At 38.3% G+C, this 27,617-nt stretch overlaps 1 protein-coding gene across 6 annotated transcripts in view; it reads right to left on the minus strand.

Moving 5' to 3' along the window:
• The window catches only part of Ubr5 (ubiquitin protein ligase E3 component n-recognin 5), a 118,416-nt gene that overhangs the window by 46,065 nt on the left and 44,734 nt on the right, over nt 1-27,617 (minus strand). For all 6 annotated transcript variants that reach the window (XM_090339165.1, XM_090339163.1, XM_090339164.1 and 3 more), the window contains exons 10-22: nt 23,578-23,694; nt 23,385-23,495; nt 22,483-22,637; nt 21,111-21,228; nt 17,665-17,849; nt 13,174-13,283; nt 10,615-10,727; nt 9,350-9,493; nt 9,152-9,263; nt 8,761-8,915; nt 8,072-8,269; nt 4,930-5,140; nt 3,407-3,533 (exon numbers count right to left, since the gene is read on the minus strand). In XM_090339165.1, the coding sequence (XP_090195291.1) occupies nt 3,407-3,533; nt 4,930-5,140; nt 8,072-8,269; nt 8,761-8,915; nt 9,152-9,263; nt 9,350-9,493; nt 10,615-10,727; nt 13,174-13,283; nt 17,665-17,849; nt 21,111-21,228; nt 22,483-22,637; nt 23,385-23,495; nt 23,578-23,694 (1,856 nt within the window). The remainder of the gene's footprint in view (nt 1-3,406; nt 3,534-4,929; nt 5,141-8,071; nt 8,270-8,760; nt 8,916-9,151; nt 9,264-9,349; nt 9,494-10,614; nt 10,728-13,173; nt 13,284-17,664; nt 17,850-21,110; nt 21,229-22,482; nt 22,638-23,384; nt 23,496-23,577; nt 23,695-27,617) is intronic.

A 27,617-nucleotide genomic window follows, 5' to 3' on the forward strand; every position in this document is an offset into this window, starting at 1 on the left:
ACAGTTAGAATAAACAGCTACATATTAAAACCAAGTTTTTCTGTTCTGTCTACAATCTGCAAAACTTACGTTTAATAACAGATATTAGCAAACATATTAACACAAAACCTAGTTAGCCTACCTTTTTCTGTGATCTCAAAAGCAAACTAATATCTATACAATAGGCAGTTGTAAAGCAAAGAGCAATTTAGGTTCTGTTTTTTCTTTTCAATGACAAAAAAAACATTCTGACATTACAACTTGAATCCCAAAGAGTAAGTGAAACTAGAACTTCTAAATTGTATTATCAAATTAATGTCTGGGCATGATTTACTTCTCCATCTATAAAAAAAAATACAGGTATTTACATCACTAAAAAGACAATCATAAGCACAGACCCTTATTAGGGGAACTAGAAACTACCTTTACAAAGGCAGTGTGTACTTTACCTCATTACTTTACTCTGTAATTTATGAAGCTATAAAATTAACATATTTAGGACTAACAGCAATTAAAAGCACAAATCCCTTCCACTAGACCACAATTTTAGAGCTTCTAAATAGAGGAAAGGTCAATTGTAAGGGCAAGACAACATACGCTCCCATGTGGACTTACCCCGACAGGATATTTCTGACCTGAAAGACCTAACACCACACTGGCTAAGCATGCTACACAATCTATGAATAACTAATTTTGAAAGTTTTTAAAAATGTAGTGTTTGAATCATCTGTAAAAATTACTTCATCTGTGGGTATATATGTTTTTCCACAAACGTATTTTCATTTAAAATAATTTCTACTAAAGGTTACTTTCAGGAACACATGTATTATATAAGGCTTATTTATTATATACTTTTTAAGACAGAAAAATCTCTCTGGAATATCCGGCAAACAGTAAATTTTACTGTCTTATTATACATTAGCTATTACTTACTAGTAAAAAAAATAACATAATGTGGTCTTTTATCAGTTATCTTCTTTTTCCCAATTAAGAATTTAAGAGTTTTTGTAATACAGAAGGGATCAGGGCACAGTGAAGGTTTCGTTCAAGGTCACTTCCCTGTCCAGAGTCATCATCAAGGGCAGGATCCTTACCCGTCACATCACACATCATAGTGATTTTTTTCACATTGTGATGCTCCTTTACAAATTAATTTAAGCTTGACAGACACTGGGTATCCTAATGTGCTGTACTCAAAGCACAGAAGAAAAAAATCAGCAATAATTGGGAGGTACTGTAAATAACCTGAAAATAAATGTTTTGGGCGTATCAAGAAATCCTTACACCAGGGTCACAAACAAATGCTTAGTGGGCCAGAAATGTAAAATAAATGAGGGATGTCAGGTGTAAGAAATTAAGAAGTAATGGCAAAATAGAGGCATACATGCTCATCTAAAGGTATTCAAATTAAGGAAAAAAATTAAACACTGCACAGGCCAAACAAAAACATAAGAGGGCTATTCTCCAATCTCTAGATTAGTGTAGATTAAGAATGAAGATAAATTGAGACCAGAGTCTCATCTTGAACTTGCAAACTCCCAATTCTGTTGCTGTGATGTATTGTAGTCAATTCAATATTAAATGAGGGGTCATTCCTTGTCATTTTTTTAGATTGTCCTTAACCACTTTTTCTTCATTAGGTCTTGGGAACATTTTAAGAGTATTGCCCAGCTCCTCATATAGATTCTTAAAAAATAAAAACAAAAAACAAAAAACAAAAAAAGGAAATTATTCTTCAAGATGCTGTACACAATTCATGAAGATTCACCTGGATCCTCAGTGGCTGAGGACAATACTGAGAAGATACCACCTTGGCTGCTAAGATTCAGAGTTTTGACATTTCTTCACATATGCTTGCCTGGAGTCATCGTATTTTCTGACAATATGGAAGAATTCAAGGATGATGTAATTTCCTCATTGTAAGCACGTTATATCCATGCTACAGAAGCCTTAGAATCCAGTCATGTTCAAACATAACACTGTGACAAAAAAGCGAAGGTCATGTGTCTTCCAGATTAACAATCTCTAGAGTACAATCAGATGCATCAATCAAGCTTTCCACTAAATCTGCCCTTTGTACTCAGGAACTAGAGTCACATAACAAAACTTCTGAGTCAAATGATCATCTGAAGGCATTTAACAGTACTCCAATAGTGAAACTGCATCAGTTTTGAGCTTACAGCTCATGAATCACAGCCTGCATACTCATCAAGGGGTATCGCCTAGAAAATCCATTGTAGGCTAGAGGAGGGTTTCACTTCAATGAAGCAGTCTGGAGGACTTCCTACTGCCCGGCGTGGATAATAACATTCCTGTGCTTTCATCTGTTCAACCGGCAGCCCTGAGTTTGAACTGGTTAAGAGCACTGCAGTGAAATCTTCGGCAAATTCCTCAAAGGAGCTTACTCTGCAAATTATTTCTGTGAGCAACACATCACCCACTCTTGAAGCTCCTTTTAGTCTTTGCCTTCAAAATAATCCTTACATGAAAAAAAAAAAAAAAAAAAGATGGCAGCACTGGTATTGGACCAACCATATCAGAGTCCAACTTGATTTGTACCTGTAACTTCCCTGAGGAAATAAAATACCTGAAAATAATTTAGACACTAATTTCTTCATGAAGAATAAGATGCTTCCCATTTTAGACCCAACACTTTGTCTACCTAATGAAGTCCTAGGTAAGCTGGACAATTTCCATTCTGTGTAGTCTATATATTCTTATATTTTTAAAATTATAATTGGACCACCCCACAAACAGATTTTGATATATCTCACTTTTAGATGTTCTCGAACCCGGAAGCTATCAACTTGGGAGCTTTCCTGGTGCCAATTAAAGAATAACCATTTTTCAAAGGGAAAGATGATTATGAAGCAGCAAACAGACCACCTATTTTAATACCATGGCATGAGCAGTGCTTCCATTAATGATCTGTCAATAACCAAGAATTTTAGCAATCTCTTATCTAAAATGCTTTTTTCCCTAGAAAGAAAACTATATCCAAAATTCATATTAATTATCTAATAAAACTTGAAAATCTAAACACCAATCATGCAATTTTCATTTGTTTCAAGTTCACTAAATCATGAGAAACTGATCTAAATGATCTGAAAATTAAAAGATTAAGATTTATTTCAATTACTGTATTCTCCAAATGAACGTCCTAGAAATAAGAATGATGAATTCAAAACACTTCCAAAAAGGAAATCTGACTGACTTGTCTCAAATTTCCAAATTGTCAAGAGATCCTACTGTTCTACACTTAAACTTTTAATTTAGTTACCAAGTTTTTTTGTCACGCTGTCATTGGAATAAAAAAGAAAAAAACAGGATCCACCAATTTAAGTATATGATATATGTAAGATACAATGCTTTCTGTACTTTGAATGTTTTTCTTCCAATTAAAGTTTCCTTGTAAAAATCACATTACCTTCGACTACTTGAAGATCCAGCCCGATTACCTGGGCCATTACTGGAAACCACTGATATTGCATTTGCAATGGCCTCTACGGCAGAAAGCCTTTCTGCAAATGTATTTCTTTCAGAGCGTTCTGCTTCTGAAACATAAGGGAGAAAATAAAAATAAATCAAAGCTTCAAAAATACATATACAATATTTCAAGAATATATATACATACTATTACAGTATACACATTTCAGTTTACATAGTAGACAACCAATGGCTTACTTTCCCCCTATAGCGAATAAATATACTTAATTTTCTTATTTTGTGTTGCTTTTCCACTCACAAGGGTTAAAAAAAAAAAGAGCAAACAGAAGGTAACCTTTAAGAGACAAAAAGGGCTTCGTATTAGCATATTTGTTTATATATAGAGATATATGTTTAATTTTCTAGTGATGTCAGTGACAGTGACACGATGGTGACAAGACTGCAAATTACTACTCAAAAATGTAGCTAACTGGTCTGGGAATGTGGCTTAGTCGTAGAATGTTTGCCTAGCATTACTCAGTACCACATAAATAGAAAATGCCAGAAGTGATGTTGTGACTTGAGTAAAAGCAGCTCAGAGATAGTGCCCTGGCCCTAAGATCAAGCCCAACGTCTGGCAAAAAAAAAAAAAAAAAAAAAGTAGCTATCACCAGACTATTGTCAGAAGTTGTTTTTAAAGTACCTTTAGCTTTCTTTCTTTTTTCAAAAGATGGGGCAAGAGGAGACTGAGTCACTGTGTAACCCTACCTATACTCTCATGTGCTCAGATTACCTCTGGACTTAGGAAATACATTTTAAATTATACATACTACACACTGGGTTTTCAGTGTGTAGTTACTTAACCAATTAAAACCTCACTGGCAGAAAAAAAAAAAACAAATCTTTTTTCTAAAACTAAAATAAAATCTAACAACTTACTAACTTAATTTTCCCCTCTAATTCGCATAGCTTAACTAAACTGCCAAATTTATAATACATGTAATGTTATTTGCAATTACAAAAATCAGTAAAGCAAACAGTATTATAAACCTAGATTATATGATAGTGAAAAGACTCAAAAGTAATAAAAACAGAGAAAAGATTTGACTTTCACATAACAAAATGAAAGGCGATTTCAGCTTTTGAGAAAGTTGAATTTTTTGAGAAAGCTGAAGTTATGGGGCTTGAACTCTGGGCCTGGGCACTATCCCTGAGCTCTTCAGCTCAATGTTACTGCCCTACCCCATGAGCCACAGAACTACTTCCTGTTTTTTGGTGGTTAATTGGATATAAGAATCTCAGGGACGTTAGTGCCTGGGCTGGCTTTGAACAGAGATCCTCAGATCACAGACTCCTGGTAGCTAGGATTACAGGCATGAGCCACCTTGCCTCGCTAAAGCTGACAAAATTTTATACAACGAAGTAAAAGGAAACAAATTTTTTATAGTGATTTGCTTTTAACAGTGCATTTTAAAAGTCATCAAAACTCTTTGAAAGATCTCATTGTGTAGTTTTTAATCTTACCCTCTTCTTCTTTAGTTTCCTTATTACTAGTTGGAAAGCAAACTGAAACACAAGCATGTAAGATATTCCGATTTCCATCACATCTGTGACTTATAAACGTCTGTAGCATCTGTAAATTCTGCTCTAAGACAACTGCTTGTTCAAGATTCATGAGATACTGACGACAAGCCTCATAATCACAGCGTAGAATGTGTTGCATTAAGGTTTGTTTCTGTACTCAAAATAAAATTAGGGAGAAAAACTTGAGGTTAAATAGCATATTACATATGTCAATATGCCTGTGGCTAACACTAAAACATTTTTTTTCATTAAGTAAACATAATCTCAGATAATCTGACAAAAGAAGTTCCAAATTTCAGGTACTCCAAGCACAGCACTCAATTGTTAGGAGTGGAAAAGAGAATGAAAACTTTCTGTAAAGTTGAAATTGTTTTGTCAGGAAGGTGGCCTAGTGGTAGAATGATTGCCTCGCATGCATAAATACCGGGTTTCAGTTCCTCGGTACCACATACATAGAAAAAAAGCCGGAAGTGGTGCTGTGTCTCAAGTGGTAGAGCTCTAGCCTTGAGAAAGCCCAAGGACAGTGCTCAAGCCCTAAGTACAACCCCCAGACTGGCCAAAAAAAAAGTAATACAATAAAAGACAACTATTTGGATTCAATTACAGGTCATAAGGACCACAACAAAAGTAGAAAAGACCACCTTTAGGCTCTGTCAATTACGAAGAACTTTTTGGGGGAGGACCGAGAACCATTTGGGGTGTGTGTGTGTGTGTCAATGACGAAGAACTTTTTTGGGGAGGGCCAAGAACCATTTGGGTGTGTGCGTGTGCGTGTGTGTGTGTATTTCTTGGAACATAAAAAAATGATCAATATAGGGGGCCAAGAACCATTTGTGTGTGTGTGTATTGTGTGTATTTCTTGGGACATAAAAATGATCAATATAGGCAGATGGCCAAAGGAATTTGGCAAGAATCATGTAGGTCTGACCCATAACGTTAATAAATGATTTTTTAAAAAAGGCCCTCAGGAGGGAAGGGGGGGACACTGTCCAAAAGCAAATGTACTCTTCCTTACTTTTATAACTTGCATTTACAGCACTTTTATAATAACAATTTTAAAAAATAAATAATCTCATATCCAAAAGGGCCACTGGGGGGAGGGGAGAAAAGATGTGAACAGTATTTCTAGGTATCAATTTCAAACTAAAAAAACACCTCTTCCTGATCTGTAGCCCTTATAGTTAGTTATATTTATCTTTAGTTCCTCAATCTTGTTTTTTCCTTAGCTAACTCTTTACCAGGCATATCTTCACTCTCAACTATGACCTACATGGAGACAAAAATCCAGTGGTCAATATTCTGTGCTGATGTTCCTGACCTGCATCAGATAGTTGATGCCTAAAATCATGCCTGACATTTCTTCAGCTGCCACCAATACACGGTTCATTCCAGCTTTTATTCATTGCTTATGCCCCTTACATTCTTTTATTGCTCTAGCATTGATTGCTCTAACATGATTCAGGCCCAAGACTTTTCCCCTATAATGTTGAGGATCTCACTGAGTATAATTCTTTTTAAGCAAATTCCATATACCTTCCTTTAGACTGGTTCTTTCTCTCCTGGTTTTCAGATTTATCTAATTTTAATCACTATCTCCTCTTGGATATCTAATAGGCAATCTCAACTTCATACATTTAGAAGCAAATTCCTCTACCATTTCTATAATTTTCACCTTAATAAATGACAGCTTCATTCTAAAACCTTCTGCTCTCATTTTTTCCATTTGGCCCCTACTAGAAGCAAATTCTTCTGATGCTATCTTCAAGCAAATCTAGCCATCTTTTAATTTTAAAATAACAGTGCTTTAGTCACCACTGTATATAACCTGTTTTTTTTCAATAGCTTCTAAACATACCTCTACTTCCACTCCACCCACAAGTACCCTAAGCATTTTAAGTGTTGATCCTTTCAAATCTAAGTCAGTCTCTACTAAAACTGAATCAGCAGTTTCTAATGACTGCCTCCACATACTAATCCCCACAGCACACTCGCCTCCTCTATCTTCACTCCCTTTGTTTTTCCTGTATTTATTCTTAATCAACCACAGCATTACAACTTTTCTTTTAATGATTACTGTACCTTACCAAGCTTTATAAAATCCCTACATCCTTAAGGTCGGCTTAAATTCATTCCCTTTTCCTCATTTCCAAGGCTTAGTTTGCTTTGTTTCTCAGATTACTCTATTAATGTTTCTCATATTATGATATTAATACTTTATCTGGTTTCTAAACTTTAGTCTGAATTGATTCTTCCCTAAAAATCTACACTTCACTAATCTTTTTTAAAACCATGATGAATGTCTTTTACCAGTCTGAAATCTGTGACCCATTAAGGTTAGCATCATACAAGGACAAGGTATACTAGTGCTTTTTTCCAAAATGACCTGTTATTATCCACTGACCAATAAGATCACTGTGTATGTATGTGTGTGTGCGCGCACACACACATACACAAACATACATGCACACAAGCACATGCATGTGCACATATGAGCCCTGGTTCTGGGACTTGAACTCAGGGTCTAGGTGGCTAGCACTTGGGCCACAGCTCCACTTCCAGCATCCTTGTGCTAAGTTGGAGGTAAGAGTCTCATGGGACTTTCCTGCCTGGGTTGGGTTCAAACTGTGGTCCTAAGTTCTCAGCCTCCTGGGTAGCTACAACTATAAGTGTGAGCCACCAGTGCCTCACTGGTCTCTACCCTTTACATTACATTAAAAAAAACCAAAACAACAACAAAAACAGTATACATAATCTTCCAACAATTATGATTCTTAAAAACTTCTGGCAACTTTCCACTATCACCCCTATCCCATCATTCAAGGATCTGCACAAGTATGGCTTCTTCTCAAGGAAACCTTCTGTGTGGTCAGTCTGATTTTTGGCCTGTCCTTTTGTCTACTTGACCCTCCCCATCACTGATTACTGCCAATAAAATATCATAGTCACTGATTGCTTTTCTGTTTGTTTAACACACTACTTACTGGCTTTTACTGTAGAAAAGTAAAGGGTAATAAAAGAGCTCTTCAAAACTTTTCCTTGGCCTTATAGATTACAGGCCAAGCAGTTTCAAACGTCAAATTACCTCTACGGCCATGATGATAATGGCAGCTTTCTTTTTGATTGTTGAATTAGCAGGAAGATTGACTAAAGAATGCACACCCATTCCAAGACTGCTAATAGGTGGAAGATCAAGCCAATCAGGATCCCTTATTCCTCCCATGCAATCTTTGGCCATTGGATAGATAGTTCCATTTCCATCTCGAAGAATAATGGGAGATTCCTGTAACAAAGAGAAAATAGTAGTTTGGTTCTCAATGAAAAACAAAAACAGATTGTACAAAAGGTTTATTAATACATTTTGTCAGTCATGGAACTTGAATGCAGGCCTGGGTACTGTCCTTGAGCTTTTTCGCTCAAGGCTAGTGCTCTAGCCCTTTGAGCCACCATTCCACTTCAATTTTTCTAGCAATTAATTGGCTATTTCTACCTGGGCTGGCTTTGAACTACAAGCCTCAGATCTCAGCCTCCTGAGTAGCTGGGATTACAGGCATGAGCCACTGGTGTTCCGCTAAAAAGCCTATTTCAAAATTAGATGGTTAAGCCCCAGTACCACCACTAAAAGCAAAACAATAATAATGAACTTTTTAAAAAAAATCCCAGAACTTGCTGAATATTCTAAATCCAATGATGGTTTACTAAAAACAAGCCAAAACAACCTCTAAGCAAAATGTATTATGTCACAATTCTGGAAAGAAAAAAAGAACCTCTGACCTGTCCAGCAGTGAAAATGGCTACATTCCTCTCATTCTGACCAAGAAAGGCAAGGCTGCTGGTAGGGAAATTATTTTCTTGTTCAGCTTTTCCTGTAGCAAGATCAAAGATACAGTACCGTACCCAGTTCCCAGTCTTCAAAACTGCATGTACACCTTCAGAGCACACAAATTAAAAAAAAAAAAAAAAGTCAGTATATTTCTGGTAATTTCCAATGTGTAGCAACCAAATGTTTACCTCTCTGGCTACCCTTGTGAATCAGTTCAGCTCATTTTATATTATGCATAAAACAAGCCGTGTCAATGCTTCAAACTATGCTATACTATTCCCGTTTATCACACAAGGAAAACTGATAGAGAATGCTAACTGAAAATAGTTATAAAATTTTTACCTTTGGAATCTACATTCACTGCTAATATTTCTGTTTTTTCGGGTATACAAAGCTTTTTGGGGGTCCTCTGAAAACAGTCGGGCACTTTAGGAGTTCCGCCAGTTTTGACAACCTGCATGACAATAGATTTTGCTCTCACACTGAAGAACTTAACAAGGTTTCCAATATTCACCTGGAAAAAGACTCTGTTATACTGACCTGCAGTTCATCAATCCTAAGTAACCTACAATCCTGAAGGAGAGAGGAAGGGTCAGCATCTGGGCCAGAGCTGTTCTGACAGCTTGTATTACTGGATGTTCCTGGAAATTTTACAGCAACATAGGCACCATCCACTTTTAGCACCTAGAAACAGACACAAACTGAATACTGACAACTTACAGGAAATAAATACACAAATTATATCCATTAAAATATATTAACATGGGACTGAGAATATGTCTTGGATGCATGAAGCCCTGGGTTTGATTCCTCAATACCACATAAACAGAAAAAAAGCCAAAAGTGACACTGTGGCTCAAGTGGTAGAGTACTAGCCTTAGTAAAAATAAGCTCAGGGACAGTATCCAGGCCCTGAGTTCAAGCCCTAGACCTGGTGGGAGGGAAAAATAAATAAATAAAATATATTAATGTGGAATATATTTTAATTGTTCACTTGTATTTTTTTCAGTGAATTCAAACAGAAAAAGATTAAGTATAATCTCTGAAATCATCTCATCTTTCCTTTTTCTGAGTTAAAAAACACTGACAACTTTCTGAATGACGGCAAAGTTTAATATCAACACTGTGCAATAACTGTAAAGCAGGTATTAAGTAATGAAATGGAATTAATAAAACTGAAAAACAAACTTTTTAATATTATTTTGCGCTGTTACGAAGGCCTGACATTAGGGCCTGGTGCTCTTACACAAAGCTACCCAATTACTATTTGAGTCATATATGTACTTACAGTTTTTTAAGCTAATTAGAGATTAAGAGTCTCACAGAGTTTTCTGCCTGAGTTAACTACAATTTGTGATGCTCAGATTTCAGCCTCCTAAATGGCTGAAGATGATTTCCCTCTCTGATCTTAACAGTCCCAATAAATGAATTATCAACCAGTACTGGAGGTGTAGGTAGGTGGTGGTATGCTTACCCAACAAATACAAAGTTCTGGGGCTCATTCCCAAAACACCCCCCCAAACACACATATCAATGTACAATATTCTAAAAAAATCTAAAATGACCCCAAAGTAAAGTTTTTGCTCGGGTGTTTGTGTTTCAAATGATGACATTATGATAAATTCTCAAGGCAAGGCATCCTTTTTTTATCTGTTGGCCAACCTACATAAGATTCTAGGATGGGACTAAAGGAATGAACACTAAAGTGGTGATCTAAAGGCAGCTTTAGAGAAAAGAAAATTCCTTGGATAACCAATACAAGTATAGTACCGTTAGCAGCTAATTCTTAGCAATTGTGAGCAAACCTTGCCAACAGGAACATTCTTAACATCTTCTACAAAAACGACTTCCCGAAGAGACCACTGCTCTTCATTCACTTTTTCCTCTTCTTTTGGAGCAGGGGTTGAGCGGCGTCGTTCTTAGACAACAACAAAATGGTAAGTACCAAAAAGAAAATGTAAAAGAGACTTTATAGATTTTATCTAAATATATGAACAAAAACCATTTTAAAGGGATAGTTTTTTAGTTAAAATTTTATGTCTCGGGCCGGGAGTTTGGCCTAGTGGTTAAAGTGCTTGCCTAGCATGCATGAAGGCCCAGGTTCAATTCCTTGGTACCACATGTAGAAAAAAGCCAGATGTGGTGCTGAGGCTCAAGTGGTAGAGCTCTAGCCTTGAGAAAGTCCAAGGACAGTGCTCAGGCCCTGAGCTCAAGCCCAGGACTGGAAAAAAAAAAAAAAAAAAAAAATTTATGTCTCTTCCCTTTCTAAATCATAGTTTAATAACCTGCTTCTTTTTCAAATATAGGAAATAACAGATATAATTGCTAATATTTAATTATACTAACAGATTTATATATAATGATAAAGAAAAAGAAAATTACACATTTTTGGATGCACAAAACTAACATCCAGAGTTCAAGCCCCCATAACTGACTCCTCCCGCACCCCCCCCCAAAAAAAACTCTGAGGTTATTTGACCAAGGTTTAAAATGATCAGCTATGAGCACAATGGTTCAAACTTCCAATCCTCGCTATTTGAAATGCAGAGATTAAAGAATCATTGTTCAAACTGGGCACTGATGGCTCACCCCTGCAATCCTAGCTACTCAGAAGGCTGAGATCTGAGGATCACGTTTCAAAGCCAGCCTAGGCACAAAAGTCCTTTTTCTTATTTTTGTGGGTAGTAGGGCTTGAACTATGAGCCTGGGTGCTGTCCCTGAGTGCTTCAGCTCAAGCTACTGCCCTACAGCGCCACTTCTGGTTTCCTGGTGGTTAACTGGAGATAAGAGTCAAGAGTCTCATGGACTTTTTAGTAGCTAAGATTAGAAGTGTGAGCTACTGAGCACAGCATTCCATAAGACTCATCTCTAGTTAACCACCAAAAACCAGGATACTGGAAAGGAAACTGGAAATGGAGCCATGACTCAAGTGATAGTGGCTCAAGTGGTAGAGCGCTAGCTGAAGAGCTCAGGGACAACACCTAGGACCAGAAATCAAGCCCCACAACCGACAATGAGACTCCATCTCAACCAAGGGCAAGGAATAGAGCTGAGCTATTGTTATCCTAGCTAAGGGAAAGGGACAGGGAGTGGGTGAAGAAGGGTAGGCCTGTTAACTCCAAGGCCACAAGAAAACACAAGCACCTGGCTGGTGAGGTGAGATCCTTATCGCAAAAACAATCAATTCACAGCAACAAAAAAAAGGTGAGGGGGTAGGGAAGGGGGATAGAGTCCTTCTAGGTTTGGTGACACAAACTAGCAATTCTAGCACTTGGGAGGCTCTATGAAGAGTGACAAGTTTTAGGTCAGCCTAGATAAAAAGAGACTTATAAAAATTTTAAAACAAACAAATTTAGCGGAATTATGTAGCTCAATCAAGTGGTAGAGTACCAACGCTCAGTTAAAAAACAACAACAAAAACAAGAACATGAAGCCTAAATTCTAGCCCAGAAAAGTAATTAAACAATGCTATGCTGGGCATACTTTGAAGCCACCCCAGGCAGGAATAACTGTGAGACTTTAATTTCCAGTTAACTACCAAAAAAGACAGAAGTAGAGGGTGTCACAGTATTTAGTGAAAAAGCACAAGGACAGCACCGAAGCCCCGAGTGTAAATCCCAGGATAGGGGGGTTAGAGAAAGGAGGGGAAGAAAGAGGGAAGAGTGGTAGGGAGAGGGAGATAACTGCTAGGTAATACATTTCACAAAGTGTCACATACATTTTGAGTTACTTTTTAAAAATTCCTTAAATCCACAGTGAATTATAAATCCAGTTTGCAAATTCCACAGATCATAAGCAAGAGTTCTGAGTGAGCTTGCAAAAATTAAGAGTTAAAAGCTTTCCTGTCTGGGCTAGTTTCAAACTGTGTGCCTTAAATCTAAGCATCCTGAGTAGCTTGGATTAGAGGCATGAGCCAGTGAAGCTGGGCAATTTCACCTTTTTTTTTTTTTTTTTTTTTTTTTTAAATAAAAGGTATACTTCAACTGGCTAAAATGTTACTCATATAGAAAGTACTTTCATTTCTTATTTTTGTGGATGTTTGTTGTTGTTGTTTTGGTTGTAGGGCTTAAATTCTGGGCCTGGGCATTGTCCTGAGCTCTTCAGCTCAAAGTGCCATTTCCAGTTTTCTGGTGGTTAACTGGATATAGGAGAATCTCTTGGACTTTTGTGCCTGGGCTACCTTTGAACCACAATCCTCAGATCTGAGCCTCCTGAGCAGCTAGGATTATGGGCGTGAGCCACCAGAACCTGGCAGAAAAGTACTTTTTAAGGCATTATGACTTGAGTCTGGTCAAAAATAATGCAAATAGGAGCTGTCTCTCTAGGCTCTTATTTGGCCTAAGCACTCCATATATAAAACTTACTGTATGGCATTGATGCACTGCTTGCAATTGAAGAGGCATCACTACATGTAGATGCTGGAGACGGTGGAGGGCCCATTTCTGTTTTGACTGGTTCCTGCTTACTTTCAGGTCTAAAATAACAAATGATACTCCTATTAGTTAAGAAAATTAAAGAACTTTTCAAATAACGTAATAAGACAAATTTACCTTTATAAGGGAAATATGAAATATATCTAACACATAATTTCAACATCTTAATATAAGGAAAACATCCCTTAACAAAGCTATCAACAACACTTAGTAAGCTTAGATACACTGTATCCAGGAAGAACAATCATCAAACTAGCTTTATCATATGTCTTCAGAGCAAGCAAGGCTCACTCAGCAACACTAAACATGGACTGAGACAAAGCAACTGAACTAAATAAAATAAAAAGCAAGTTTTAAAAACAACAACAACATCAATGGGCTGGGAATGTGGCTTAGTGATAAGACTGCTTGCTCAGTATGCAGGAAGCCCTGGCTTCAGTACAAAAATATGGAAAAAAGCTGGGCCAGGCATTGTTATTTCTCCTAATATTAAAAATGAAAACTGAAAAGCCGGTTACTGGCTTTTTACAGGTGGAATACACTTGTAATGCTAGCTATTTAGGAGGCTGAGATGTGAGGATCAGAGTTCAAAGCCCCCTTGGGTACTAAAAACCATGAGACTCTTATCTCTAATTAACCACTAGAAAACTGGAAGTAGCACTGTAGCTCAAGAGGTAGGGTGGGAGCCTTGAGCTGAAGAGTTCAGGCCCAGACTTCAAGCCCCACGACCAACAAAACATACACAGAAAAGGCCTAAAGTATTGTTGTACCTCAAGTGGTAGAGTACTAGCTTTGAGCCAAAGAAGCTTAGAGATAGTGCCTAGACTGAGTTCAAGCCCCAAGACTGCCTTCGCCCCCCAAAAATACTGATTTCTTAGTTTGACAAAAAGAATGTACTAACAATGGCTTATGAAAATCTAAACAATCTGGTGATAATTATTAATAAAATCCCTCTTCAATGAGGTATATCACTAATGAACCACTTGAGACATTAACAGAACCAGACATGGTAGTTCAAGCCTGTAATCCCAGCCTTCTGGAGTCTGAGGGAGGTTTCCAAGAGGTAGTGCACTGCAGGTATGATTTGTTAGAAATTATGTCCTCAACTTATATAATAACAATCCTTGTGTTTCTATATTTCAAGGGGTTTTTTTTTTTTTCTTTTTTTTTTTTTTTTTTTGCCAGTCCTGGGCTTGAGCTCAGGGCCTGAGCACTGTCCTTGGACTTTCTCAAGGCTAGAGCTCTACCACTTGAGCCTCAGCACCACTTCCAGCTTTTTTCTATGTATGTGGTACCGAGGAATCGAACCCGGGTCTTCATGCATGCTAGGCAAGCACTTAAACCACCAGGCCAAACTCCCGGCCCCTTCAAGGGTTTTTTATTGCTGGATTTTTGGGGTTTTTTTTTTTGCCAGTACTAAAACTCATGGCCTTGTGCTGGCTAAGCTAAACATTTCCTCAATTAAGTGGCTTGCATTTAAGTCTTTTCATACACATTATTAAATTTTGCTCCAGGAAAAAAAAAATTCTTTTTTTCTTTTTGGTGGTACTAGTATTTCAACTTAGGGTCTCACTCACTCTTGCTTGGTCTTCTAGATTTACTACTTGATCTACTACTTCTAGAACTACTACTTGAGCTAGGCTTGCATTTGGCTTTTTGACAGCCAACTGGAGATGAAGTCTCTTAGTGCTTTCTGTTCAAGATGGCTTCACACCATAACTCTTTTGTTCTCAGGACTGCAGGTATAAGCCTATGGTACCTGGTTCACCTGGTTCAGATTTTTGTGACTGGGATTTTTTTCTTTGGTGGCAATTATGGGGCTTGAACTCACACCCTGGGCACTACCTCTCTGAGCTTTTGTGATCAAGGTTAACATACTATCCACTTGAGGTACCATTCCACTTCTGCTTTTTTGTACAGGTTAATTAGAAGAGAAAAGAGTCAGGGATTTTCCTTCTGGGACTGGCTTTGAATTACAATCTTCAGATCTCAACCTCCTGAGTAGCTAAGATTATAAGTGTGAACCACCTATAAAAAGCCAGTAACCGGCTTTTCGGTTTTCATTTTTAATATTAGGAGAAATAATGCCAGAGCCAAACATAAGTCTTCACACATGAGCATAAATGAAAAGCAAACAAGGATCTTTAAAAACCTATACGTACAATGTAATCTCAACCATTTTTTCAATGCTTCCAAGTATTTAGAAAAAAGAAACCAAAAATATTTAAAACGTCATTTATGGAATATACTCTTCCATGTTACAATAAGGGTCACATATATTTACAAGATTAAAAGTTGATGGGCCAGGAGTTAGGCCTAGTGGTAGAGTGCTTGCCTAGCATGCATGAAGACTGGGGTACAATTCCTCAGTACCATATACATAGAAAAAGCCAGAAGTGGTACTGTGGCTCATGTGGTAAGGCCAGTGCTCAGGCCCTGAGCTCAAGCCCAGGACTGGCGGAAAAAAAGAAAAAGAGAGGGGGGTGGGGGGGTGGGAAGAAGTTGAGGGATCATCTTTATAATATTTTGTTTTTAAGTTAAGGAACATGACAGGACCCACAGAGCAAATATGTTTTCAAAAATAAGTTTTATTAGAAACTAAAATTGTATATATATTTAAAGGTTAGTCAATTGTTTCTAGAATATGAACATTAAGATGTCCATAGTTGGGCCAGGAGTTTGGCCAATGGTAGAGTGCTTGCCTAGCATGCACGAAGACCCGGGTTCGATTGCTCAGTACCACATACGTAGCAAAAAGCCAGAAGTGGTGCTGTGGCTCAAGTGGTAGAGCTATAGCCTTGAGAAAATCCAGGGACAGTGCTCAGGCCCTGAGCCCAAGCCCAGGACTGGAAAAAAAAAAAAAAGGTGTCCATAGTTGCCTTACCAACAATTTAAAATTCAATTATTTCTTTACACATGTCCCTCAAATCTCCCTATTTCGACCTCAAAGTTACAAATCCTTTATTATTCCTATCTTTAGTACATTAACCTTCTGATGATCTAAAACATAAACAAGAGTTTAAAATTTTAGATACGATGGAACATAGCTTTAATTCCAGAAGTTAGAAGGCAAAGGCAGGAGGATCATGAGTTTAATGCCAGCCTGGGCTAAAATAACAAGCCCTGGTCTCAAAAATCAAGACAGGCCAGGTACCAGCAGCTCACACTTGTAATCCTAGTTCCTCAGGAGGCTGAGATCTGAGGATCACAGTTTGAATCCAGCCTGGGGAGTAGAAAAGCCTTTGAGACTTTTTATTTCCAATCAGCTACTATGAAAAGACTAGAAGAAATGTCATAGCAAATGGTAGAGTACTAATCTTGAGCACAAAGAGTCTCAAAGATAGTGTCCAAGTCTTGAGTTGAAGCCCCAGGAATAAAGACAGAGGAGGAGGGGAAGGGGAGAGGAGGAGGGGAAAGAGGGAGGGGGAGGAGGGGGGAGGGAGAGGAAGAGTTGGAGGAAGAGGAGGAGGAGGAAAGAGGATTGCAGAGGAAGGGAAGACTAAGTCTGCCTAATAGTAAGGCTAAAAACTTTTTTTTTTGCCAGTCCTGGGACTTGAATTCAGGACCTGCTTTTTGCTCAAGGCTAGCACTCTGCCACTTGAGTCCCTGCAACACTTCTGGATTTTTCTGAGCATGTGGTACTGAGGAATTGAACCCAGGGCTTCGTGCATGATAGGTGAACCCTCTACCACTAGGCTACGCTCCCTGGCCCAAGGCTAAAAACATTATTACAGCCAGGTACCAGTTGCTCATTTATACCTATAATCCTGCCTACTATGAGATCTTAGGATCATGGTTCAAAGCCAGCCCAAACAGGATAGGCCATGACATTCTTATCTATAATTAACACCCAGAAAATGGGAAGTGATGTTGTGGCTCAAAGTGGTAGAGAACTAGCCTCGAGTAGAAAGCTCAGGGAAAGCAACAAAGTCCTGAGTTCAAGCCCAAGACTAACTACTCCACCCCACACCCATCAAAAAAATTTATTGCTATGTAACATCTTCAAAGAATGCAAACTAATGGTGGGGGTTGAGAGGAGCAGAATCAGAAAAGCTAAGCTATACTGCCATATGCTACACCTACCATCAAGAACAAATTATTGGGCCAGCAGTGTAGCTTAGTGATAGAATACTTGCCTAGGAGGCACAAGGCCCTGGGTTTGATTTCTTAGCACCACACAAAAGAAAAAGCTGAAAGTGGAGCTGTGGATCAAGTGGTAGAGTGGTAGCTTTGAGAAAGCCCAAGGACGGTTCCCAGGTCCCAAGTTCAAGCCAGGACTGGCCAAAAAAAAAAAAAAAAGTAGTACTTAAGTTGCAATTAGCAAAAGTTAGATTCCTGATTGTTCTATCTTTTAAATTCTATTTTATAACCCACATTCATAAATATATCAAGTAGAAAATAATATAAAACCATAATACATACTTAGCTTCAGTAGTTTTGTTAGCCTTTTCCATGCTTTTCAGGCTCTCAGGAGATCTAAGTTGAAATCTACAGCTGTCATTCATATTCCAAACTGACTCCATTAAGACACCAACTTTTGGAATCCCAGCACTAATTGAAAATGCAACTGCTCCAGCATGATAAAGAGGATTATTTCTTAAACATACCTGGTAAAAGGAAATCACCAAGATGACATAACTTTAGAACAAGTATATGAAATGTAATATATAACAGTATTACTTCCTAGGTTTTCCAGTACAATCTTATACAATCAATAATGGCTTTGAGGCTGGGAGCATGTCCTAGTGGTAAAGTGCTCACCTAGTATGTACAAAGCCCTAGGTTGGATTCTTCAGTACCACAACACAGAAAAAGTAGGAAGTGGCACTGTGGCTCAACTGATAAGAGTACTATCATTGAGAAAGCTCAAGGATAGTACCCAGGCCCTGAGTTCAAGCCTGAGGACTGGCAAAAATAAATAAATAAATAAAACTTTGTTCTGAAAAATTGCAAGGACCAGTAACTTTTCCTAAATGTTTAGGATTAACTTTAAGAAATTACAGCAGCGATATCAATAGCTCTGCCCAAAAGAAAATAGAAGAGACTAAAAAGGTTTATCAGTTCCTATAGTTCTAATTTTCTTCCTTAATTCATGATGCTACAGAGACTTTGTAACTTGGTTTCTATGGATGTTTCCCCCAGGAAGGCTGCTGCTTTATACTACCCAGACACTTCAGTGAATATTGCAATTCTTCTCTTAAAATTAGAAACGGACATTCATGTCAGAAGCTTAACTCAATTTAGCAGCAAATACTCTGTACTCTGAGGGTCTATCCCCTCAGTTCATACCCTGAAAACCTGCAAAAATGGCATTGTCAAACATTATCACAGTGGCTCACGCCTGTAATCCTAGCTACTCAGGAGGCTGAGATTTGAGGATCAAGTGTCAAAGCCATCCAGGGCACAAAAGGACCTGATACTCTTTTCTTCAATTAATCTCTAGAAAATAGGAAGTGAGGCTTTGGCTCCAGGGTATGGTAGTAGCCTCGAGCTCAAGAGCTCAGGGACAGTGCCCAGGCCAAGTTCAAGCCATGTGATCCACCAAAAAACAAAAACAATAACAAATAAATAAATAAATCAATAAATCAATAAATCACCAACAGCTCCATATGAAACTTAAGCATTCTCTAGAGATCTCATCTGATGTCTCTAACAGGACAACCATACTGACCTTCTTCTGTTCAGATGTCCAAGAATTAAAATAAAAGATGGTGTTAGAGGCTGGGAGTTTGGCCTAGTGGTAGAGTGCTTGCCTAGCATGCACCAAGACCGGGTTTGATTTCTTGGTACCACATACATAGAAGGGGGGCAGAGGAGGAGAGAAAGCCAGAAGTAGTGCTGTGGCTCAAGTGGTAGAGCTCTAGCCTTGAGAAAACAGTGCTCAGGCCTTGACGTCAAGGCCCCGGAGTGGGGGGGGGGGGGTGGAATAAAAGGAGGGAGGAGGGGAAAGATGGTGTTATGCTAAACTGTTGGCATACCATGAAGATCATATTTATTGATAGCTTATAACTAAAATTAGATAGAAGATAGTTGATGGTACACTTGAGATGTACGGGAAATGAAACTACTGGCTTAGAGTTGCAAATGTACCAAAGAACAGGTATCCAAAACTATAGCTATAACCCTTACTACAGATCAGTGGCATAGACAAACAGTTCACAGGAGCAGGCTTGTTAGAAAAGTTCTATCCTGCTTAATGGGAAGTTTCATCAGATTTTTTCAGAAAAGACTGGTGAAAATTTAAACCCTAAAGGAGTATTCAACAAAAACGTCTTTAAAGGAGAATTGTGGCATGCTACAATAGTAGCTATTAATTAATGCCTTTTTACAAAAATAACGTGCAATTAGGTCTACATAAATTTCAACTACAATGATTTGTGGAATGCAATGATCCTTGCCTTTGGCTATCACTACAATAAATCTCAGGTTTTCTAAAGCTATGAAATAAAATCTCAGTTGTACACAAAGGCATTTTAAAGCTTTCCTTTCTCCAATATAGTCATCCCCTTCTTGCCTACAGTAATGTCATCCAATATGCTGAAGAGGCAGCTGCCACATATTGCTAATGTATGAGTCCACCAGTTGACAAGGGATTTTGAGTATCCAAGAAATAGGCTTTTGATGAACTAACATAAATAACAAAAAGTCAGCAATAATGTATAGAAGAGTGAGTAATCAGTGAGAAATTTCTATTTGGAATATTAACAAGGGTCAAAATAAGACAACTGTGCTAACAAAAAGGCAAAAAGAAAACAAAAAAAAAACCCACCCCAAAACAGAGATTCACAAGCAAAAAAAATTCAGTACTTATTTAAGTGTATTTGGAAAAAAATCAAAAATCCCAGCAGTGACAAACTACTATTGGAGGCTTAGGGAATAAGTACCTTTTGGTGAAGGAAAAAAAAAAAAAATCCGGAAATGAAATGCTTCATAAGAAAATGCCATATTATGTAATAAAATTCAGCTATTCTCTAAGTTTTGAGGGTGATGAAGTAACTAAACATCTACTGCAGTTAACAGGACCCTTTTCATCTCAGAACTTTTTTCCAGTACTACTATAGTCCCCTCAAACTCCTCTGTTTATGTATGTCACACATAAATTTGAAAATTTTTAGATAAAAAAACCTCATGTTAATACAATTTTGTAACTAGATGTTTAAGAGTATTAGTGAGAGAAATGATATTCATTGCAGTTTTACACATGTCTTAATGTCAGATTTAATTAGATGGCTGACTTCTCACTTAATAAAGACAGTCTGCTTCTGCATTCAACTAGCTGTTGAAGCTGTTTACAAGCACTTGGAAGCATATGGGGTTCCACAAGGACACAGGGTTATGAAACAAAGGGCACTGCTAGAACAGGAGCTCAGTTTGAATACTGGTATTAGAAAATTGTACCTGTATGAGCCTGAAATCATGTCTAAAAAAACAGAAACGGGTAGAAATGCAGAGATCTGACAAAGACTCGTATAAGACACTGATCCCCATTGAGCAACATCTTTCAACAACAGCTTAGTCATAATCAGTGATGCCTGTTAAACACATTGAGGTCTGGCCATATAATCAGGGTAAAGTAAAAAATATTTTTGGTGAGGGTGGCTGTGTTCCAAAATATCAAAAGATTTTAAAGTAATATAGTAACCCCACACTATAAGGAAGCTTACTGAAATTCAGTCAGAATCTATAAAAATGTTACCAACTACTGAATATGTAAGTATGAATATGTAAGTATGTGATACATAATTTAGAATCTGGTCCTTCAAATGATATTCACCTAAAAAAGTGCTTCTAGAGGAATAGCTTACAGGGGAAGAAAGTAATGTGTAAGAGAAATGTCTCATAAGACAAGCTTAATACTAATTACTTACCTGGGTACCAACAGTGATGTTTGGCATGGAGGAAATACCAGCACTGGATTTGGGCTTTTTATTTTTTGCTCTAGCTTTCTCTAACATTTTCTTCCTTTGACTAAAAGGGACTACGCCCCTGAAAAGAAAACCATCAACTCATCAAATAAGTAGCCAAAATAACCAAAAACAACAACAACAAAAATCATTTAAGGATAACATATATTTCTTTTCTATTATTTTTATCCTAGAATACTAAGATGCAATTATTCTCAACTGCAACTTCTATGTAAGTTTAATAAACCTTTAGGATATTTCTGTTACACATAAGTAAACTTCACTGAAAGTCTTACCTAAACATTGTTTTTGCCAGCAAAAATTACTGGAGTTTGGACTAATAGTTGAGTGCTTGCCTAGCAAGCACAAAAACCAGAGTTCAATTCTCAGAAGCACATACATAGAAAGAGCCAGAAATGGTGCTATGGTTCAAGTGGTAGAGCTCTGACCTGGAGAAAGCCCATGTTTGGGCCATGAGTTCAAGCTCAGAGACCCCCCCCCCCCCCAAAAAAAAGAAGCTGGGCGCAGTGTCTCACACCTATAATCCTAGCTACTCAGGAGGCTGAGATCTAAGGATCACTGTTCAAAGCATGTCCAGGAACTAAGTACTAAAGTCCAAGAGACTCTTATCTCCAATTAACCACCAGAAAAGTGGAAGTGGCACTATGGCTCAAGGGGTTGGGCGGAAGCCTTGAGCTGAAGAGCTCAGGGACAGAGTTCAACCCCACAATTGACAAAAACAAAACAAAAATTACTGGTATCACCTTAAATAAAAGAAAAAATCTGGATCCTTCTAACAGATAACTTACAATTAAGACAAAACTCAGCAACAAAATTTTAAATATCATATATCATGTAATTATGTGAAAGCAAAATTCAAATGTATTAAAGAGAGGAATTAAAAACATCCCCAAATGCGCTGGGCAACAGGGGCTCACCCCTGTAATCCTGGCTACTCAGGAGGCTGAGAACTGAGGACAGCGGTTCAAAGCCAGCTCAGGCACAAAAGTCCACGAGACTCCTAGCTCCAATTAACCACCCAAAACCTGGAAGTAGCACTGTGGCTCAGGTGGCAGAGGGCTAGCCTTGAGCTGAAGAGTTCAGGAACAGCAGCCAGCTGAGTTCAAGCCCACGACTGACCTTCTCCAAAAAAAAAAAAAAATCCCCAAATGTAAGCAGCTCTCATAAAATTTAATAGCATATTACTTTCATACATTTACATGTAAGTTTTCTTTAACGTAACTTTAAAGTATAATTTCTTTCTCTACGTTCCTCAAAAACAGCCCTCTATGAACATAAAAGAATTAACTGAAATTTCTCCTCTCTACAGACTCACCACCAATATAAATTGTTCTCCAGCTGAGCGCAGGTATAAAGAGCACAGCAGTGTAAAGAAACTATCCGTTCTCCTTGAAGTTCTGAGTAAGTCTGGGCAGTGTGCTCTAACTTAGAAGCCACAGAACTTAAAGTTTCATCCACCCAGGTAGCAACCTAAGGAATGAAATAGTAAAGGTTTAAACAAAATAAGTAGTACTTCCAAGGATCAAGGATGGCCTGAACAATCTTTTTCCAAAAGAACTGTGATCAAAATGAGAGAAGGGCATATATACTCTTAGAATGGTATTCTAAAATGGTGTTACGTGGGAAACTGAGATTAAGGATCAAGACTTCCAATACAAATGTCTTTGGCATCCCAGCTAGGGATGCTAGTTGCCTTTTACCCCATTAGTAATCCAGGCACACATCTAACCCTGTTTCAAAAATAATCAGTGCAAAATAGGACTAGAGATTGGGGGAGGGAGAGCAGTGAGAGAAGAGAGACTATCTCACTATAAAGCCTAGGCAAATGCTAGGATTACAAGGCCTGACTTGCTCCAACAAAGTTTAATAGAAGTTAGTGACTTGAAAGCTAAATGGATTGGATTGTTTGAGGTTTAAGATCCATACTTTTAATCTAGTATTTTTAATAGCTTCAACATCTCTCTCAAAAGGAAACACGTTGCTTTTCACTTTTCTCACTTTTTTCTTTTTCTTAAAGCAGAATGCTAGTTTTATTATATTTACCAAGCCCCTCCCCTCCACAAAAGCATTGGATCAACCACTAAAGGGTTCAAAAATTTGTATTTATGGACCTGATTAAACAAAAAGATAGAAAATGAAAAGATGAAAAGGAGCAAGGAGAGAAAGAAAACCAAGAATTCAGGCATGAAATGCTTACAAGCACAAAGTGATTCCTACCTTGTTATTTTCTGTAGCTACAGTTGCTCTTATGCTATTTGCAGACAGGAGGACTATCTTTTCATTGGTTAACCCCAAAAATGTTGCTCTTGGATGATGTAATGAAGGATTCTTTAAAAGAATAAAAAAAATGATTACTATACTATGTTGATATGTAGAGTTCTTCAATGTGAGATTTAATATAATGAAATACCTGGGCATTTCTGTAAGGCTCAGACTCACTCCACTTCCACTGATGCAGTTCTCCTTTACTGCTAACAGCCAGAAGCTCAGAATACAGAGCCCCAATACACATAAATTTTGTTCCATCCTGCAAAGTAAAAATAATACTATGAAAATTGCTGAAGTCTTTGTCAACTTAACCACTATAAAAAATAAGATTTTTTTTAAAATTATGGGAACACAAAAAATCACAGCTATCTGAGAGCTTGCAAGAAGAATACCAGTTTTCAGAAGGCCCTGGAGCCCTCCATGAACTGGCCTTCCTTAGGTCATGGTGACCTCAATGCTTCAGAATTATGTCCACCAGGATCACCACTCAACTTCTATCCCTCTATTTCTGTTAACTTTTTGCCCAGATCAAGTTCAAAACAATCCCATGCAGGAAAGTCCATGTGACTGTTTATCTCCAATCAACTATCCAAAAAGCTGAAAGTGGCACTCTGGCTCTAGGAGTAGAGTTCTAGCCTTAAACAGAAAACCTCAGGGACAATTCCCAGACTCTGAATTCAAGCCCCCACAACAGGCACCAAAAAAGGGGGAAAAACAACAACAATAAAGCATCATAACAGCTCCTAAAGGACTTCATCTGTGGAAAAGCTTTCCTTTCCTGCAGCCTCCATTCCTATGAATGATATTCACTACCTGCCCTGTAACAAGCCCTTCTAAGTGTTTCTAGTACTATTTTTTTAATACAGTAAAAAATGGGCATCCTTAGTGAAAAATCAGGCGCCCTCCCCATTGATTATGACATTGGCTGTGAGGTTTTCGTAAGTGGCCATTATATTAGTGAGGAACTTTCCCAGTAAGTCTAAATTATAAGGAGATTTTAGTTAAGAAATGATGCTGGCTGGCTGGGTGTATGGCTTAGTGGTAGAGTGCTTGCCCAGCATTCATGAGCTCTGGGTTCAATTCTTCAGTACAACATGAACCGAAAGGGCCAGAAGTGGCACTGTGGCTCATGTGGCAAAGCACTAGCCTTGAGCAAAAGTCAGTGCCCAGGAGCTGAGTTCAAACCCCATGACTGCCAAAAAAAAAGAAAGAAAAAGAAAAAACCACACACACACACATACACGCACGTGCATACGCACGCGCATGCTGCCGGGTGTGGTGGCTCACATCTGTAATCCTAGCTACACTGGAGGCTAAGAAGTAAGAATCAAGGTTCAAAGCCAGGCTGCACAAAAGGACCCAGACTCTTATCTCATTAACCTCTAGAAAATGGGAAGTGGGACTTGGCTCAAGGGTAGAGTGGTAGGTAGCCTAGAGCTGAAGAGTTCTGGGACAATACCCAGGCAGAGTTCAAGCCCCTTGACTCACAAAAAATTAAAAATAAAAAATTTTTAAAAAAGAGGGACCAGGAGTTTGACCTAGTGGTAGAGTGCTTGCCTAGCATGCACAAAGACAAGGGTTCGATTCCTCGGTACCACATACATAGCAAAAAGCCGGAAGTGGTGCTGAGGCTCAAGTGGTAGAGTACTGGCCTTGAGAAAGTCCAAGGACAGTGCTCAAGCCCTGAGCCCAAGCCCAAGACTGGCAAAAAAGGGATGAAAGAAAAGAAAAAGGAAAAGAAGAAGAAGAAATAAATGATGCTGGCTTAGCTTACTTGTTCACAGATAGCACTCTACCACTTGAACCACAGCCTGGCTTTTTGATGGTTAGAGATGGCATAGACTTTTCTGCCAGGGCTATCTTTAAATCAAAGTACTCCAGGTCTGGGACTGAAGTTAGGATTCCAGGTATGAGTCACCATGGCTTGATCATGGGATTTTTATGTGTGTGTTTGTTGTTGCTGGGTTTTGTGCCAGTTCTGGGGCTTGAAGTCAGTGCCTTGTCTGTTCCTGATTAGAATATGCCCCTATAGCACAATTAGGCAATCCCTTCTTCATTCTTCACTTTGGTACAGGCAGAAAGCCTGCTTAATTTCTCAATTGTATTACAATTTGAGTTTTTGTGCTCAAGGCCGTGCACTTTACTACTTGAGCCACAACTCCAATTACAGCTCTGTGGTAGGTAATTGAAGAGTCATGAACTTTTTGGCCAGAGCTGGTTTTGAACTGTAATCCTCAGATCTCAACCTTCTGGGTAGGTAGGATTACAGACATAAGCCACCAGGGCCCATAGTGATTTTATCTTCCATTACGTAAATGTGCATATCACATTGCTAAAACAAGCATGAATTACATAAACCCTCACATGTCTGTGAGGTACTGAGTTCAAGCCCCAATACCACAAAAAAAGCTAGAAAAAATTTGTAAAAACAGTAACAACAACAACAACCAAAAAAAACTCTAAATACAAAACCCTAGAAAAGTAAAAATACAGATAACCACAGAGCTAAACATCTTCTCATTATATTATCAAAACTGCAAAGTATAAAGAATAAAGGAGCCAGAAAAAGTAAGTTTGATAGTTGACTGGATACAGAAAAGAAAATAAATGGCTATAGATGGTTTGATTATTGAATGAATAAAGAAGGGATAAGGAAACAGGAGGTGAAGAAAAGTGATTATAATGAGGAATTGGTGAAGGAAAAAGGGAAGAAGGAAAAAAGAGGTGGGAGAATAAAAAGGTAGGATTATTAGAGAGAAAAAAGAAAAAGAAGTTGATGTTCCCAGGTACAACTCTTCAGAAACCATCAGAAATTTGGACACTTAGGCACTCCCTTCATTTAGTACAGACCCATTAATTTCCTCTATTGTGTTGTATTACAACTATAACTATTATGGATAATTTCACTACAAATATTAGACTTTGAACACAAAACAGATTGCTAAATGTACCTATCTGACCCACAGATCTTCTTACCCACCCCTCAACCAGTTTCCTATTCTACTTGTTTTCTCTTCCCAAAACAAAACCACACTTCTTGTTCTTCTTTATACTTTACCTATTTAGAGAATATTAATGTGTTAGTATAGCACATTTTATTTCATGGCAATCTAGAAAGGAAAAAAATCATCTCTCTCAAAACGGAGAAAAATTAAGTTCTAGAGAACTTGACCAAAGTAATAAAGAGGCAGTGCTAGATACACATCCAGTAATCAAGCTCCAGAGCCTAACCTTCGTGGTCACTCTATAGAGATGAACTCTTGTGTTTCCCCAAGACCTGTTGGGATACATTCTTTTTTTTTGGGGGGGGGGGTGACATGGGGCTTGAACTCTGAGCTGTCCCTGAGCTCTTCAGCTCAAGGCTACTGCCCTATCCCTGGGGCTGGACACTGTCCTAGAGCTCTTCAGCTCCAGGCTACAATACTACCCCTGGAGACACAGCCCCACTTCCTGTTTCCTAGTGATTAAAGACAGAGTCTCCTGGTCTTTAGTGCCCACATTGGCTTTGAACCATGATCTTCAGATCTCAGCCTCTTGAGTAGCTAGGATTACAGGCATGAGCCACCACCCTAGCTCTTGGGATACAGTCTATCATGATTTTGTTTTGGGGGTTTTCCCCCCTTTTAAAAAAGTTGAATTTGGGGGCCAGGAGTTTGGCCTAGTGGTAGAGTGCTTGCCTAGCATGAACAAAGGCCCCAGTTCCATTCCTTGATACCATATACATAGAAAAAAGCTGGAAGTGGTGTTGTGGCTCAAGTGTTAGAGCTCTGGACTTGAGAAAAGTCCAAGAACAGTGCTCAGGCCCTGAGATTAAGCCACATGACTTGCAAAAAAATAAAAATAAAAAATAAAAAGTTGAGGTTCTCAGGCCAGGAGTTTAGCCTAGTGGTAGAGTACTTGCCTAGCATGCACGAAGACCTGGGTTCGATTCCTCAGAACCACATACATAGAAAAAAGCCAGAAATAGTGCTGTAGCTCTAGCTCTAGCCTTGAGAAAGCCCAAGGACAGTGCCCAGGACCTGAGTTCAAGGCCCAGGACTGCCAAAAAAATAAAAAATAAGGGGGGGGAGGGAAATGGGTACCAAGACATGTGAAAGGGTATCAATGTATGTGAATTAATGCACCTTCTATGTGGCAAATATCATGTAACCCTTTTACTAATTACAATAAAAAATGCAAAAA

The sequence above is a fragment of the Megascapheus bottae genome, chromosome 9 (genome assembly GCF_031878675.1).
Source record: "Megascapheus bottae isolate mThoBot1 chromosome 9, mThoBot2.hap1, whole genome shotgun sequence".
Taxonomy (NCBI): Eukaryota; Metazoa; Chordata; class Mammalia; order Rodentia; family Geomyidae; genus Megascapheus; species Megascapheus bottae.